The sequence below is a fragment of the Papaver somniferum genome, chromosome 4 (genome assembly GCF_003573695.1).
Source record: "Papaver somniferum cultivar HN1 chromosome 4, ASM357369v1, whole genome shotgun sequence".
In the NCBI taxonomy this organism is placed as follows: domain Eukaryota; kingdom Viridiplantae; phylum Streptophyta; class Magnoliopsida; order Ranunculales; family Papaveraceae; genus Papaver; species Papaver somniferum.
The window spans coordinates 147,001,139-147,019,170 of record NC_039361.1 but is presented as its reverse complement, the minus strand read 5'-3'; the positions used below and the strand labels follow the sequence as shown (position 1 = coordinate 147,019,170).

The window sequence follows — 18,032 nt, the reverse complement described above, 5'->3', positions numbered from 1 at the left end:
AATTTACATTACAACTACATTGAAGAAGCAGAAACAGAGGCGGTGGAAGAAATAACTAGAACTAATGGAACTGCAAATCCAATCTAGTGGGAACCACCAGTTTTTCCACATATCAAAATCAATGTGGACACAACTTCGAAGGATGGAGGATATGATTGTACAACAGTTGTGAGAGATAGCAATAGAACCTATTTAGACGCATGTTCAAGAATGGGAAGATCTGACATAGTCATATTTGCAGAAGCTCACGGCTTCCTCTTAGTCGCAGAATTGGGTACCTTATGGAACTTAAGCTCAATTGTTACAGAAAGGGATAGTCAGTCAGTTGTGAAACACCTTTCAGAAGAGTCGAGAACTACCCCCTGAAATCTCTGGAGAATAAAGGACGAAATCATCAACAAATGAACATCAACAATGCCTACAAATTCGTTCCAAAACCAGCAAATGTTGCTGCTCATTCTTTGGCTACTTATGCTTTAGCTCACAAAGTTCAGGCTACTTGGCTCAGCTCCGAACTCCCTATTAGTATTGTTTCCCTTCTGATCGTAAACAAATAAAACAATAGCTAATCTTTTTCTTTCATTTTTGATTAAAAAAAGATCTAATAGTGTGAAAGAGTGTGTTTTTATGCTTAAAAACTTTGATAACTGGTCTTGCACTTTTATTAAAAGAGATGCAAATGGACTAGCAGATGCAAATCTACATGTATTTCTATTTAAAGGTTCAACAAATTTCTTGTTCCCTAACAAAAAAAAAACAAATAAGTTCGGACCTTGGTTGACATATGATTCGTAATATGCACGCTTCTTTGAAGTCGACGCAATCAGCATTTTAACGGAACATTCAGGACAGTAGACACCACTAAACCGGAGAAACCTGATATCCTAATATGCCGTAATCATTCAGGAACCCAATTAATAGAAAAATAAAAATAATAATCTTTACCAATGCAATTCTCACTAGAAGTCTTCTTAGAAATGCTATCCACCACATACCACTGTCGGCAGAACGGAACTATATCTCGGATCATAGCACAGGATGACAGGAGACTCGGTCCACGACCATGGCAACGAGTATACAAAAAAAATAAACCAGCTTAATCCCGGTGCCACTTGTCAGGCCACAAACTGTCCCATCTCCTATATCTGTCTTTTTAATTCAAAAGTTTTCAGCCGTTAGATTTTGATATGTGGGTCCCGAACAAAATGTCCATTTTTATTTCGACAAATTCTGAGACAGAAAAAAGAACCAAAAAGAATTAAATTCGAGGTGTTTTTGTTGTTTTTGGAGTGAGAAATTGGAGCGTTACATAGAAGCAGAAGAAGAAAAGGAACCTCATTTAGTGAAGATTAAAGAGTTATATTGTCTGGGTTATTCTTTGTTTGCTTGTTAAGTAACTGTCGGAAGAACCCATTGATTGATTTCCATAAGAAGAAGAAGAAGAAGAAGAAGAAGAAGAAGAGACTTATTTGGTTTTGAGATATGGATACGAAGACGAACGACAAGGATGTCATTCGTTTAGAACGAGAATCTGTTATTCCTGTTTTAAAACCTAGAATTATTATGACCTTGGCTAACCTCATAGGTACTGCTGCTCCTTTGATTAAACCTCGAAATAGCCTTCTTTTATTTTCGATTGTGTTAAATTTTTTATTTTGGTTCATGGGTTGTTTTCTAATTTCCCTGATTTCATTTGGAAACCCGTATGGCCAGCAATCGCACTCCATGGCATTAATGCCTAATGGGTTGTTTTTTCATTTCTATTACTGCTTGAATTGGTTTTCATATTCATTATTTACTGTTTGTATTTGGGTTATTGTCAATTTTCAGGGAGGTCAGGTGCCCCACCATGGCCTTAATGCCTAACGTGTTATCTTTGTTGGTATCCAGAACATGGGAATGATAGGGCTGAGTTTCTTAAGCTATGTAAGAGAGTAGAATACACTATTCGAGCTTGGTATCTTTTACAGTTCGAGGATCTTATGGTAAGTTTGTGTCTGTCTGCCTGTTTCTTTTATTTACTCTGAACTCTTCTTAGTGATGTTTTCATTGTGTACTTGTTGATGTCATTTGAGCGTAATGTGCAATATGTTTTTGCAGCAATTGTACTCCTTGTTTGATCCTGTTCATGGAGCTCAAAAATTGGAGCAGCAGAACTTGTCTTCTGCAGAGATTGACGTCCTCGAACAGAATTTTCTCACCTATTTATTTGAGGTTAGTTGCCTTCATTTTGTGTTCCTACTATGTGTAGTAAAAAATGATTAGGTAGATCATAAACTAGTTTGACACACTATATCAAAATATACTTTGCACATCAAATGGATCAAATCCATTAACTAGAATCTCTCAAGCAAGAGAAAGGAGGAGATGCGTGTTTACCAGGCCATTGTAAAATCATTTTTTTAGTTTTTTGTGTGCGTGGAAACTGAACTATCTGTGCAGCTTAGTTACAACATTGCACTTTAAAATTGATTCTACCCATTAACACCTTAAGTGATTGGACGCCAGTCGGTATCCACTTGTGTATGCCTTTCAAAACATGGTGACCTTGTGGACAAGGAGAAGCCAGGGCTCGAAACTCTAGTCTGATATTCTCAATCTTAGAGGCCAGAATCCTAGAAATAGTTTTAAGTTACAAGATCCAATCTTCGGATGGGGGCAGCCCTTTTCATTGAGCTTCTCAGTTTAGGGATCAAGATTCAAAAAGTGGATATTGAATGTCGCATTCGGTAAACATTTATGATACATGCAATGGGTGCACTCCATGTGTACGAGCATACCCCGCAGATTATACCCTGGGAAGTTGCTTCTTTTTGATTGAGAATTTTCCTTTGTATGTTATCATTTAGACGTATGCATTTTTCTTATGTTTCTTCATGCAGGTGATGAGCAAGAGCAATTTTAAAGTCACAACCGACGAGGAGATTGAAATTGCACACTCTGGGCAGTATCTTTTAAATCTTCCTATCAAAGTAGATGAATCAAAGGTTGAACTTTATGCAAAATTTCTCTGTTACTGTCCATCTCATGAACTAAGATTTCTGATATTTGTCCCCTTAGTTATAATCCCCATCTTTACCTTTAATTGGATGTAGCTGGACAAAAAGCTTTTGAAAAGGTATTTTGAAGAGCATCATCATGAAAACCTCCCAGAGTTTGCTGATAAGGTACTCCGAAGTGTATTATGATGGTGCTATTTTTTTTTTTCTTCGTTTGTTTTGCTCTTTATCCGGCTTGGTGCATCTCTTTCTTCATTCAAAAGTCCTTCTATTTGGTGCTTGTTTTCATGTGAAGTATATAATCTTTCGTCGTGGCATTGGAATTGATCGCACAACTGATTACTTTTTCATGGAGAAAGTGGATATGCTGATTTCACGCCTATGGAGGGGTTTGCTCAGAATAACCAGGTAACCTATCAGTTGTAGCATGACTAAAAGTAAAAACATAGAGATTGTTCTGATGATATTGCGGGCAGTTCTCTTCCTTCGAATTTATGTAGATTAAAACTCAAACCACTTCTGTAGTTAGAGTAGTACAAATTTTAGTTAGGAACTAAAGATGATTGTGTCGGGTTGTATAGGTCTTATCTTTTTCATTTGAAACTTCAATTCTCCTCTCTTTTTATTCATTATTTTTGTGGATTTTGGTGTTTGTAGACTTCAGCGCTTCTTTGTCAGAAAGCCAAGTATAAAAACCAAGAAAGAACCTAAGGAAACTGATGAATTAATCCCTGATGGGGACACAGACGATCTATTTGTTGAACGGATTCGAATTGAAAATTTGCAGATCAGGTTTCCATTGGTTCTTTATTGCACTTATTATTCTATTTCCTATGTTATTGTATTTTGTGACTGAAACAGGATATTTTCTATGACTTCTTTGACCAGCACAAGGAATATGCTCAACAAGATCACAATACAAGAACCCACCTTTGACAGGATGATCGTTGTGTACAGGTACTGTTTTAGCTACATTTATCCATCACATGATAGAAGATACAGTCTCTTCCATCTTTTCATTATAGGGTATCCTCGAGTAATATTTCAAAAGATTAGAGGATAAAAGGATTCACATGTTTTAACTATTGAACTTGATCTGTTCAACTAAGTGAAGCTGAAATTATACAAGTTCAGGGTCCTTGTAGGGCCACAATAATATGAGTAATGTCTTAGTGATGATCTGATTAGTATGGTATTTCTATAGGCAAGCAAGTAGCAAAACGAAAGAAGAACGAGGAATATTCATAAAGCATTTTAGAAACATACCCATGGCTGATATGGAGCTCGTTCTGGTTAGTCTATACATTTCAATTATTTTGGTATTGCATTGGCAGTGTTGATTGCTATTGTTTTTCATTTTGCTAACTTGACCTTGGTATTTTTTGAATTTTCTTAACAGCCAGAGAAGAAAAATCCGAGTTTAACCCCGATGGACTGGGTCCAGTTCCTTGTTTCTGCTGTCATTGGACTGGTGTGCTACTTATATCTCGAAACTCCAGTTTTTCTATGATTGCTTTTTCCTCTCTAACTAACTATGGTGTGTCCTTTTTCTTTTCTTTTTTTTCCTCAGGTTACTCTTGTTGGTACAATTGAAAGCCCCAAAAATGATTTCTGGGTTATGGTTGCTATTATCTCTGCACTAGGTGGTTATTGTGCAAAGATATATTTCACGTTAAGTCCTCACTGCTCCTGATACTTTCATAATTTGTTTTGGTTATTATTGTCAGACTGGTTCAAGATCTGCTTTTTTTCGCTTATCATTAACATAGTGAAAGTTCTATTTAATGTCACAGATTTCAGGCAAACATGGCAGCATATCAGAATTTGATCACAAAATCGATGTACAATAAACAACTGGATAGTGGGAAGGGAACTCTTCTGCACTTGTGTGATGACGTGATTCAACAAGAAGTATGTGCCAGTTCCATTTCTTAATTACCAGTTCTCAACTCAACGCATAAAAACTTATGATTGTACGCAATTCAGTGACTCATGTTTGTATGTTTTTTTGTAAACACCTAAGATTCTCATGGTTCAATATTCAGGTAAAGGAGGTGATCCTTGCATTTTTCATTTTGATGGAACAGGGTAAAGCTACTAGAGAAGTAAGAGTCACCATTATACTCCTAAGTTTGTAAGTTCCTATTTTTGTAGACAATTGGAGCATAGCTGAAATTGCTTAACTTGTGCTCTGAATGGTAATACTATGCTATGTAGGATCTTGACCTCAGGTGTGAAGAACTAATTAAAGAAGAGTTTGGTGAGAACTGCAATTTTGATGTCGATGATGCTGTACAAAAGTTAGAGAAACTCGGCATCGTCTCGCGGGTAAGATTTTCTACTTTCTTTTAGCGGTTAAATTGAAAACGCAACTAAAATTGTTTCACAAACACCTTGGTTGGACTTCTCAAGCGATGCAAGTGTCATTGTTTTCATTTACACGGTTTGAGTACAGAAAGACTTTCTGAAATACCTGTGAATCCTATTTTGCGATGACTTCGTTAAAAATGGATTCATTTTTACATTCAACTTTGGTTGTGTGTTCTGGTTTTGTGTGAATTTCAGGATACTATTGGAAGATTCTACTGCGTAGGTCTGAAACGTGCTAATGAGATAATTGGTACCACGACTGAAGAACTTGTGATGAAGGCAAGACAGGGTGCTAATACCGTGCCATGAGGTTATCGTTTCAGGTTGTGATCTTTTTCATTCTTTCATGTACCAAGAGGATGAATAGGGTCTTTTCTCCTCTCTTCTTCTCCTGGGTGTTATGTAATGATGGACCTGCATGAGCAGAGTTTCACACGCCATTTTGTGTTTTCTTGTTCGTATTTTGTTTCCTGTACGTGATCATCTGAAATGCCACAAAAAGGATTCATACACTTATTTTTAAAATTGATTCATTTTTTATTATTTTCTTGTGAATATGAATTTTTTATTTTATTTTATTTTATTTTTCTGAAGGAAAAATATTATACCAATTACAAGAAAAGTATCAATTTTTTGTTATGTACATCCCAGAGAGGGTTCAAGCACTTGTCACATTTTTGTCTAGGGCCAAATGGGATTTTCTATTTAATTAGTACACTGTTATTGTTTCCCTATTTGTGATCATCTCTGAAATGCCATAAAAAGGATTTATACACTGAATTTAATTAATTCTTTTTGATTTCTTTTCTTTTTGTGGAAATGATTTTTTTATTGAATTAGTACATTGTTCCTAAGAAAGCTGTATTCCATGCTGAGAATATGGTCATCGGTTTCATTTTCCTGGCATGGGCTCTAGCTAATATCTCAAGGCCATTTGGTACTTAGAGAGTTGCACATTTACCTTGTTTATCGGCTAGATTTGTTCTGAATGATCAAGATTGTGTAGTAAACATGTTCGTAGGTAGTAATTGAAAAATACTTGCCAGGACTCTTTCACTATTTGGATCTTTAATATAATTATCATAAACTCAGTTACCTTTTCAGATTTAGATTGTTAATCCTATTCTAACCATACCATGAATAAACTGATTAGCAAGACGTTTTCTTCTCGGTTATTCCTTTGGCATTACCAGAATTTATTCTCAGAGATATTCTTGGTACAAGCATTTCATGTTATTTGGACTTCAGCAGATGCTCTCAAAGTTTTACTTCGTTTGTCCATGGGTCTGTTGCCGCAGAAATTGTTCTTTGATAGTATTATCTTTTTCCCTAGAATGGCTGATAATTTTTTGGAACAATGTAAAATGATACAGTTTTAGTGCCTATCTGCAATATAATGTACACCTGTTCCTGCAGAACTTCATAGGACATATATTGTTTCCACGATGATCCTTCGAGTGTGTGAAGAAAAACTGTGAATACCGGATAGAGCTCAAATAATCTCGAAATCAAACAAAATAGGGATTAGTACAAAATCATCTCAACCAACTTGTTTGTTTTCATTGATAACCAGCTTCCATGACATAAGAATCTCCCAACAACTGTATGCCCCGTGGACAAAAGAATATGTAGATGACAACCACTGTATATGCTCATTTAAAGTGAAAGAGCAGAAAGATATGTACAACAAATCTAACATCAGGCTTGTGAGCCTGATTTCTGTTACCCGTGAGTTAAATGACTACTTGATATGGTACTAGTGTCTAACGAAGAAGCAAATCTTGGTTCAGCAATCCTCAATTGAAGTGAACATAATGAACGCATAAAAAGCCTGCGTGATTGATTCTGCAGTGGAAGAAGAAAATAAAGTTAATAGTTTTCGCTGGAAAAGAGATGAGAGAAAACTTTAGCAGCAAATGGAATGATCTTTGAGGGTACTAACCACAAATATCAGCCACGGAGAGGCAATATTGTTAAATATGTTCAAATGCTACAAGTGCCACATTATTGGTGCCTGTAAATAACAATGGTAGTCAAGGAAAGGAAGAGTAGAAGCGTCGGTATATCAAACTGACATAAAGAACTACACTCAAGCCACAGTTCTTTAATGTAGTTGCAAAGAGAATGCTTATGGTTATCAATTTCAGTTTCCTAGAAAATCACAATATATTTAGGAGTTGGCCCTTTTGTACAGAATATACATTTTTAAATTTTTAATGGAAATCTCGGAAATTGAAGATTATAAGTACCTTTTATATGAACATGCGAACAAGGGAATGGACAACTGAGATTTTAAGATTTTCAGCTTTCAGGAATTTTCAACTGTTTCAATTTCGCCAACACGTGCTTCATGGACGGTCTGATTGAGAGCGACTCCACAGTGCAGTCCGATGCAAGACTTAACATAACTAACAAATTCTCCTTAGGCCCTACTTCCCACAGCTCAGGAGAGAAAAAGTCGGACGAACGCCCTTCATTTATCAACAAGTTCCCCCATGCAACTATGTTAAATCCATTCCCGTAATTAGAGAATGCTGGATCCAGACATTTCTTCCCAGACATCAATTCCAAAAGCACGACACCAAAACTATACACATCGGCTTTATCTGAAACCCTGCAGGTGGTTGCATACTCAGGTGCCACATACCCAAATGTACCAGCTACATCAGTAGTAGCATGGGTTTCAGAAACTTCTAGAAGTCTCGCAAGCCCAAAATCCGAAAGGTATGCATTAAGATCTTCATCAAGCAAGATGTTGCTAGGCTTGATGTCCCGATGAACTATCCGAGGAACACAATAATAATGAAGATAAGTTAGTGACTGTGCTATGTCTAGGGCTATTTTGTGTATCACTTGCCACTTCACATTTTCCCCCGATCTCTCATGGATGAAGGTTTGAAGATTTCCACCTGAGAGATAATTGTAGATTAACAACATCTCAGATTCTCCCATATAATATCCAATAAGAGTTACGAGGTTTTTATGTCTAATCCTTCCCAAAGTTCTGATTTCTGCATCAAACTGTTGAATCCCTTGGAATCTTCCAATTGCCAGCCTCTTCACAGCTACCAGGAAACCTGGAACCAGCTCAGCCTTGTAAGTAGCTCCAAAACCACCCGTACCAATCAGGTTCCTAACACTGAAATTTCCTGTTGCTCTAACCACACTATCATAATTCAACTTAGTAGGAACTTCTGTAAATGTCACAACTACTTTGCTTTTGAGGCTGGAAATTCTGGCAAGACCAAGTTTTTTCCTCCTACAAACCAGGACCAGAATCGTTGTCAGGAAAACAAGAACTATGATAGATGCGGAAGTTACGAGCCCAATCACAATAGTCTTAAGTTTGTTTTTATGGCGCGTATGTCTATGGATCTCAAGCGGAATGGGAAGTCCTGCAGGAGGTGCAGTGTTTGGATCAGGGCATGGTTGTAGAAAATTATTCCCTTTGAAGCCATCACAGTCGCTCACAAGTTGAAGATGAGGTATAACACCAGAAAGGTTGTTGTAAGAAACATCCAGCTTCATAAGATGGGCAAAAGTTGAGAATGATGCGGGAATCTTCCCCGTCAGGTTGTTGTGATCAAGCAACAATTCTTGAAGGTTTGTGGCGTTTGCCAAACTAGGAGGTATTGTTTCTGATAGAGCATTTCTTGATAAATCTAGAACCGCAAGTAAATGCAAATTACCAAGCTGAGCAGGAATTTCTCCGACCAAATTATTTCCACCCAGAAGAATCAACCTCAGATGGTTCAGCTTCTCCAATGTGTATGGCAGAGACCCAGTCAACATGTTTCCCCTCAGGTCAAGATAATGAAGCATCTCTGAAGAACCAACACTAGAAGGAATTGATCCACTAATCTGATTGGAAGCTGCCTGAAACCCAATTAACCTCGAGCAATCAAAAAGCAAATTTTGTGAAATCCCACCCGATATACTGTTGAAACTTAAATCGACTGCAAAGCTCTCCAAGCCTGTGCAGTCAGTAAAAAGAACGCCTGGAAGAGACCCGTTAAGCTGATTATTGTTCAGTAATAACCTGTAGGAGGGTTTAATGTTACTTGGTGCGAGTCCATCTCCTAAGTAGAACAACGGTAACGGATATGTGAAGTTATTCCAACTAAAATCATGATGGACTACAAAATCAGCAGTACCCAATTCCACCATATTAATCTGTGAACTCCAGCGAGGAATCACAGAGTAAGAGACTTCGAAGTTTTCTTTCTCATTAACATAATTACCTTGACTAAACACCTTCACACTGTTGGAGCAATCACTCTTTGCAAATGCTGGTAGCGAACCTGATAACGAGTTATGACTAACATTAAAGTAAACCATACACGGAACATGCAGCTGCAAAGGTACGAACCCCAGCAAAACATTCGAACTCAAATCCAGAAATGAAAGATTCTTACACAGCCCCAACCCTTCCGGTATCACACCAGTAATATAATTCTGCCCAAGATTAAGCACTCGCAGTTTACACGAATCTCTCCAACTACTTGCCAATCTCCCTCCAAGATTCGCTCTAGGTGCCCAAAAAACCTCAAGATTCGGCAACATCAATACCTCATAAGGAATCCCTCCCACAAATGCATTAAATTCTCCTCTTCCACTCTCTTCCTCACTACCGTCAAGCAAATTACTCAACACAACCACCTCTAACTTCCTACAGTTCCCCAACTCCTTGGGTACCCTCCCAGTAAGACTATTCCTCGAAACATCAAGAACCTGTAGCTCCTCAATATTTCCGATTTCCACCGGAATCCTCCCTTCAAGTACATTTTCATCCACTAACAACTCCCTAAGATTCGAACAATTCCCAATCTCCGGCGGTATCCTATTCACTAAAAAATTCCCAGACAATCTCAAATACTCAAGTGATTCACATCTAGTACTAATATCAACCTTAATCCCACCACTAAGCTCATTATAACTCAAATCCAAAACCCTAATCCTACCGAAACCAATCAATCCCTTAGGTATAACACCATTTAACTTATTATAAGACAAATTAAGCAGTCTAAGATTAAACAATTGATTATTATTAAACAACTCACCCGGAATCTCACCGGTGAAATTATTCCCTTGTAATTCCAGAACTTGAAGAAACTTAAGATTCCCAATCTCCTTTGGTATCTCACCGTAAAACGCATTATTAGCTAAACTCAAAACACGCAGCTCGGTGAGGCCACCAACATCAACAGACAACTTTCCGGAAAGTAGACCTCCGGAAATGTTCAAAGAAACGGTAACATTATTCTCACAAGTAACCCCATACCAATAACAATGATTCAAGGAACTCTTCCCGTCCCAATCTGATAAAGTGTTAAGTGAATCTCGCTGAATCGAGTTCTTTATTGAAAGCAGATACTCAGAATCGTTAACTGATTGAGAATCAGATACTGGCAGCAGAAGATATAATAGAATCATCAAAAACCAACAAAATAATCCCATCATGGTTAAACAAACTTCCTTTGTTAGTTTGAGAAAGAGAGAGTTAACATGAGATGAGAAGGAATCTGACACACAACAACCTCAACGGCATAGTCGAGGAGGAGGAGGAAAGGAGGAAAAGGGTTGGAGTTGTGGTGGGTGTCAGAGAGAAACGGTGGTGGACGGAGGAAGGAGGAGTAGAAGACAAGAAGAGATTGGGCGTTAACAACCGAGTTTAAAAAAAATTATTTGTATTAGTCACATGGTGATTTCAGTTTTTCTTGCGATTTTTATTTATTTTTTATTTGTTTTTTGAATTTCAAAACAACGAAAATGAAATGCTTTCGCTTTCGCTTTCGCTTCTTTTGTACTCATTGTTTTTTATCTTTAAAAACTTAATAAGTAATATCTCACGAGTCACACTCGGCTTTTAACACTCTTTGTCCCGGAGTTTGCATGATTTTCTGGGAAGGTTTCTTGTGTTCAAAAATGGTATTGTATCGTTATTGATCCCGATGTGCTATGTGGATGGATCTGACCGGAACTAATAGGATGCTACAGTGGAAAATAAAAGAAAATTTGCACAGTAGTTGGATTAGTTGTTTTTCTTGTACATGGTTCATAAAATTATATCACTCTTCCTAAGTTAAACAAAGTTGCTTGAACAACTCTAGTTTTGAAATTTATTAAGATAAGCTCGTCCTCATTGTTGTGAGATTTTTGAAACGCGGATATGTAAAATTTGTGAACTTTTTCATAGTCTATTTTTGAAATTTGACATAGAATTCAATAAAGTGGTTCCTTATAATTATTATTTTAAATGAGGTTTGAGTTTCAGAACACCTCCGTGCCTGGAAATTAACATGTGTCAAATATTTATTTGTTGGAATAGAGGGTATGGAAGTTTTTTTGCCATCGAAGATTCAGACCCCATTTAGGTTAGAGTTTATGATATTGTTATAAACACTTCCGAGTTATATTTTTCAAAAAAAATATTAACTGTACCGATGAAATTAGTTTGCGAGTATAATTCTTACAGGGTTGATCAGAGATCATAATACCATCCTTTATGTTAAACAAGTGTATGAGCTTCCAACTCAAAACCAATCAGAGATCAGAATACCATCCTTTATGTTAAATGCGTGTATGGACTTTCAACTCAAAACCTATTGGCAATGAGTGGAGTGGTCCATATAACTTATATAGAGGATCAAGGCTAAGGGTCTAAGCAATAGAGGATCAAGGCTAATGGTCTAAGCAATGTGGGACTATTCCCTCACACGTCCCCCCACGTGTAGGGCACTAAGTCGTTGGACTTGGCTCTACACGTGGACCGTCGTACGTCGTTGGACTAATACGAGTCACGCCGTTTAACGTGCCTACCTAGCTACGATACCATGTTAAACAAGTGTACGGGCTTCCAACTTATATAGAGGATCAAGGCTAAGGGTATAAGCAATATGGGACTATTCCTTCATACTTTCCAATAATTTCAGAATCCATAGTAAGAGCATTACTGAAGCAATGTGATCTCCAAAGTCACGATTGGCATGTCACAAAATATTTTTCCTAGGTTATTATACTAAAAAATGCATTTAAGCGCCAAATCATTCATAAAACTAGAAAGTTTCGTCGAAAAATACAGACAACATGGATGGAAAACTTTCTTCCAGAAAAAATTCATCGAAAACTTCCAAATTTTTTGCTGAAGGTTTTAACCTAGGGATTCTAATTGAATTGCCTGAACTGAATGGTGCACAAATGTAAATGCATTTCGCGTAAATACTAGATAATTAATTTAGTAAGTAAATCTCACTACGCGTGGCGGAAGCATGAGGAAAGCTCTAAATACTGCCAATAATTCATTTTTTGAAAGGTAATTTTCGAAGGAAATATTTTATAACCTTTTTAGCATTTGATGTTTAGTCCAATATATTCTCTCCGTTCCAATTTACTTGACGTTGTAAAAATTTTCACGGATATTAAGAAATATCAGAGAGAATAAAATCTTTCCAATAAAACTCATATTAATTCCTACTTAAAGATTTAAATAACCTATTTTTGTGTTTCTAGAATATAGAGAAAGTTATCAATCCCATAATAATGTACTTGGGATGTACAAGATTGAGTAGATATCCTTCATGGGGTGTATTTAAAAATTATAGAGTAAATGTTTTTGTGTTGATTACCATGAGAATTAATTCTCTGGTGTGATTCCAAAGCAGGGGTAGATTAGTGAAAATTGGGAAAAAAAACTAAAACTATCATCTAATTTGGAACACAAAAAAACCTCTAGAAAAACAAGTAAAATGAACCAGAGGGAGTATTGTTTTAGTCCACCTAGATCTTGCATCATGCTTCCATCCCTGCTCTCACTACTACTAGAAAATAACAGTATGCACACATTTCTAATAAAGCGTAAACTATGCACATGCAAATATCCAAGAACCAAAAACCAAAATCCATTTTCCAGTAGCAAGTATCGGGTTTGGTAGGAGACAATGTTAGCTCCTAAATATAGGACATAATTTTTATGTCCGCCTGACCAAGTCCTGCACAATCTGTACCGGGTTTGGTAGGAGACAATGTTAGCTCCCAAATATAGGACATAATTTTTATGCCCGCCTGACCAAGTCCTGCACAACCCGTAGGCAAACACATGCAAATATCCCTCCGTATAAAAATGAGAAGGTAAGGAAATAATTAGGAATTTGAAAAGCCAAATGACATTCTAGAAAAGAAGCATCTGAGTTAGGTGGAAAGACAGAGAATATTGTAAGAGTTTGAGCCCGCCATTTTTTGGCTTGACCTAAGAATTCAAAGAAAAGCATGAAAAAGAAAGAAACTCACAAGAAAAAAGGTTGATAACTTTTGTTAGCTTTCACCATCTCTACATGCCAAAAGTAGTCCATGTCTTGATGAGGTCCCCAAATCCAGAGTCACCCCCACCCCCACTAACATATAACTTACCTTTTCTTTCTCTTTATCTAACTTTGTACATTTGTTGTTTTGGTTTATTGTTGTTGTTTTGAGAATTAGAAAAGAGCTAGCCACTTATATCTATCCAGGCATTAATGGATCTAATCATTGATGGTAGCGTTCACACAGTTTTTTTTATGTCGTTAGCCTTAAACTTAGCTGCCAAGCTCATGTATTAGCTATACCAAAATGAGAACTTCTCCGTCAATTAGACCCTACTTAAACAGCTCGACTCCTTACCTTACCTTAGTGGTACTCAGGTGGACGGGCCACTCTAACAGACAAAATGAACCACCCAAACCCAATGTTAACACATGCAATAGGGTTACATATATTTTTGGTGGATCTAGTGGTGAAGATTCTTTTGTTTTAAAGAAATTTAGTAACTCTTGTGATATTTGATAACCCATATAAAAAATTTAAAATTTGATAAAAACACTTTTACTGTTTCAGGAGCAGAAGAGTTCACAGAAGAAGGTGGTATGAATTTAGGTTGACTCTTATGAAAAAGGGAAGTAGGATGGAAAGAACAGAAAATCGCGGCGACATATTTCGTTTCCTTTTTGTCTTTTCGAAAGCAGGGAATATTGTAGAGAAAACAGACACGGGTGGGCATTTAATCCTCGCTGGAAAAGGATAAAAAAGCGAGGATCAAATCCTTCCTCGTTAAGGTTTTGTTAGCAATAATCTAATAAAATATATTATTAACCGATTTGGGCCTCATCATTAGTACAAAACAAAGCTAGGCTAACTTAGCATGTGTTAGTGGTGGTCAGGATTTGTCCAGACAAAGATAAATCAAGGGATGTGGTTCTCCTAACCACCCCCTACAACTCGCACGCGTGGCATTAATTCCAATATTATGAATGAAAAATGAATACTCAAGTCAAGATATGGATTTTCAAAAATTATACGGGGAGGTTCGAACTCATGACCTATTGTATCATAAGAGTGGCTTCTAATCAGTGTTCCACCTTGGTTGGAATTAATAGAAAAGATAAATCAACGGTGGTGGTTTGTTCCTTAAATATCATAATTGCTTTATCAATTAGTGTTTCACTAATTGCACATAATAAATAATCTATTCATTATAAAGTGTTTATTAATTAGTGTTTCACTAATTGCTCATAATAAATGACTAATCATTTTTTAATTATAAATGTTTTTTTAATTAATTATAATATTTATTTCTATTAATAAGTAATTTTGATAAATAATATCAATAGACATTTTTGGCGACAATGAGTAGTAGAAGAGGTGGAGGCCGAAAGATTAGTGGTGGTTAAGGGCGGAGCCTAGCACAATTATATTTATTTTTGTTCTTTTATCATAAAATGGGATACAAAGTCTATTTTTCACATGTATCCAACTTTCCAAGAGTTTTTTCTCTCTCTTTCCTCAAAATCCTGGCTTCGCCCCTGGTTTTTGGTGGAAGAAGTAGTGACGGTGAGTGTTGGTGAGTAGTGATGGACAATATTAATTTGATGTTGTCGTTACAACATCGATAACATCGTAGTGTGGAAGATGTAGTTGGTTGTTTTTAACACTTTTGATAAAGGAAGGTACCATATATTTCAGGGATGATATCATACAAGATAATATTTTCATGATCGTAGTTGGATCACCCAAATGGTACCCATGTTATCTTTGGTACTATATCATATAAATCATGATTTTTTAATGTTAAAATAAAATTTATTGCTATACAAAAAAGAATATATACACGGAAAAAAATAATGAAACTAATCAATTGACGACATTTTGTTCAATCTAAACCTCATACATGGCATTTGTGACTGAAAATTAGAATTGCGTCCAACAACCTACATGGGGTGGGCGGCAGTGATGGTGGCAGTGGTGGAGTCAAAAATTGATATTGAGGAGGCCTACTTTTTAAAAAAAAAAAACATGTAAACTTTGGTGGACTAAACCATAAATATATATAGACAAAGTAATATTTATAAAATAAACTAAAAAATTTATGTAGTTATTAAAAATTTAAGGGGTTAGAGTCAGGTTAGTAAACCCTTGGCTCTGCCACTAGGTGGTAATGAATAAAAAAAATGGATTCATATGGTTTTATGGTGGTGGAGGGTATTGCTGAACAAAAACATATTATGCTAATTTCGTAACGCCACAAAATATGTAACGTTATATTATAAAGTATAAAACGTGGTTGATCATTCTAACTAATAACTAAACGAATGACACGAATCAAGATCAGAACATATGAAATTATTTATTATGGATTTGTCTACGTAAAGAGTGGTCCAGATTTGTCCTTGGCAAAGATAAATTTACCGCTGGGGTTTGTTCAACTTAACCATTTTTAAATGTTTTATTAATTAGTGTCTCATTGATTGTTCATAATGACTAATTAAATTTCTGTTATAAATGTCCCTTTAATAATCTAACATAAATACATAATCTTATATATTAATAAATAATTTTACTAAAAACTATATTAATTCTGATGGTGGTAGTGGAAGTTAGTATAAACGGGTGTTTGTGAATGGTGGAGGCGGTAACATTACTATTGGTGGAAGAAATAGTGGCGGTGGATGGTTTTTATGGTGGTGGGTGTTGGTAATAGTAGTGGGTAGTAATAGTTTTTTCTTTTTAATGAGTTTTATAGACCGAGTAAAAAAAAAATTCACAAAACATGCAAGATGTAATTGGTTGTTTTTAGCACGATTGATAAGGACAAAAACCAAATATTTCGAGGATGATACCGGAACGTATAAGACAATATGATCATGGTTGTTGGATCACCGAAAAGGTATCCATATTATATAAAGGCAATTGGTGTACCCGCATAAGAGAACATTATCGCTCTCTCAAGTACTATTACATTCTTTTTCCTGAAAGACCATCAATGTCGAGTTGTTTCGCGACAACTACCTACAAATACAACAACTTTCACTCAATTCCCGATATAAAACCTTATTGACCGGGAAAATGTATTTGCGTTCTAAAATATTTGTTTGAAAATTATGTTTGTTCATCAAAATCATCATAAAAAACTCTAAATCATACTAAATTTCGCCTCCGATGTTTATAGAATATTTTTTATATTTTACATTCTCAAATCATGCGACCTCTTGATTACAAATCAACAATATCAAATTACAGATCAATATGTATAGGTTTCATTCACTGGGTTAGAAGGTATAGTATATACAGATGGGTAGATCACACACAACAGAACATAACTGAGAATACTTCAATGATTTGGTCAAGAAATAAGGTCAAAATTTTAAGATTAACTTTCTATAGGACTAATTAGATCGGCTTCGATAAGAGCCGGCTAAAATATGGATTAATAATAATTTCCACGTAAGACAATTGCAAAACATAGTTTGGCTAACTCTGCCTATATAAAGAGTGGTCAAGATTTTTCCTTCCTCAATTGCTTTGTTATGTGAGAAGAAGGTGATATCTAATATTGAGGTACAATTCAAATTTATTAGATTCATACCATTTACAACTGGACGCCTTGAAAAAAATTGACGTGTTGTTATTATTATTACAGGTAAGGATACATTGACCACACTTGCGCAAATATATCATTTCGCAAATGATTGGTGTTGCATGTATTGTCTAGAATGCAACGAGGAATTTGAGGAAACAAGGCACCATAAGCAGTTCCTGGAGTATTTGGATATAGTAACTTAGACCCGATGTAATACTTATGTTCTTTTTTTTATTTAGTTTTTCCACAATCTATTTATTTAAGAAAGATGAACATTGCAAATACATAACATCAACAAAAATTAGACAGATTGTGTTTGACAATAATGGATAATGATGATCCGGAAATGGCAAAAGAAAGGATTTGTTGTAGAAGAATTGTTGGGATATACAACGAATTACTTGACACGAATGAAAGAGATATAACTATTTCGATTCTGAAATCACATAAAGTTCACAGTAGAAGATGACATCAAGTTTAAATTTAGTAACAAACATAATATGGCTAACTAAAATGTTAAAAACAAACAGGATATATAAACTTAGAAAGCCGTGGGACTTGAAGAGGTCAATTTTGAAAAATACAATCTTAGAAAGCAATGATCCACAATACCATAATTTTTTTTAATAAATATTCAACATAGAAGATGTCAACTTTTGGTAAAGGATCTATTGACAACCTGTTAACTTGAAATAGGATCAGGGAGTACAATATGTGTTCAAGGTTCTTTATGAGGTAATGTGTCGCCAGATTGTATTCCAAGTGAAGGTAGGAAC

General features: G+C 35.9%; 2 protein-coding genes across 2 annotated transcripts; one reads left to right on the top strand and one right to left on the bottom strand.

Annotated features, from left to right (window-relative positions):
• The first annotated feature begins 1,228 nt into the window (after positions 1–1,228).
• On the top strand, positions 1,229–5,912 carry LOC113271515. The gene is made up of 15 exons (XM_026521401.1): positions 1,229–1,585; positions 1,891–1,985; positions 2,101–2,214; positions 2,883–2,987; positions 3,096–3,167; positions 3,295–3,407; positions 3,657–3,791; positions 3,888–3,956; positions 4,204–4,291; positions 4,399–4,470; positions 4,570–4,670; positions 4,793–4,910; positions 5,045–5,104; positions 5,217–5,327; positions 5,565–5,912. The coding sequence occupies exons 1-15, from the start codon at positions 1,483–1,485 to the stop codon at positions 5,676–5,678; spliced, it is 1,470 nt and encodes a 489-aa protein (XP_026377186.1). The 5' UTR covers positions 1,229–1,482; the 3' UTR covers positions 5,679–5,912.
• Positions 5,913–6,855: 943 nt separating this feature from the next.
• On the bottom strand, positions 6,856–11,043 carry LOC113271514 (LRR receptor-like serine/threonine-protein kinase RPK2). Its single transcript, XM_026521400.1, has 3 exons — positions 7,619–11,043; positions 7,312–7,383; positions 6,856–7,214 (listed from the first exon to the last, which is right to left on the bottom strand). Exon 1 carries the CDS (start codon positions 10,827–10,829, stop codon positions 7,671–7,673), a length of 3,159 nt encoding a protein of 1,052 aa, XP_026377185.1. The 5' UTR covers positions 10,830–11,043; the 3' UTR covers positions 6,856–7,214; positions 7,312–7,383; positions 7,619–7,670.
• Positions 11,044–18,032: the final 6,989 nt, after the last annotated feature.

What these genes read in the sequence shown, in the direction of transcription:
- LOC113271514 (XM_026521400.1), bottom strand. Translation starts at nt 10,829, where the DNA reads ATGATGGGATTATTTTGTTGGTTTTTGATGATTCTATTATATCTTCTG.
- LOC113271515 (XM_026521401.1), top strand. Translation starts at nt 1,483, where the DNA reads ATGGATACGAAGACGAACGACAAGGATGTCATTCGTTTAGAACGAGAA. An exon ending in TACAGTTCGAGGATCTTATG is followed by an intron (nt 1,986 to 2,100) that starts GTAAGTTTGTGT and finishes ATGTTTTTGCAG; the next exon opens with CAATTGTACTCCTTGTTTGA. An exon ending in TTTCTGCTGTCATTGGACTG is followed by an intron (nt 4,471 to 4,569) that starts GTGTGCTACTTA and finishes TTTTTTCCTCAG; the next exon opens with GTTACTCTTGTTGGTACAAT.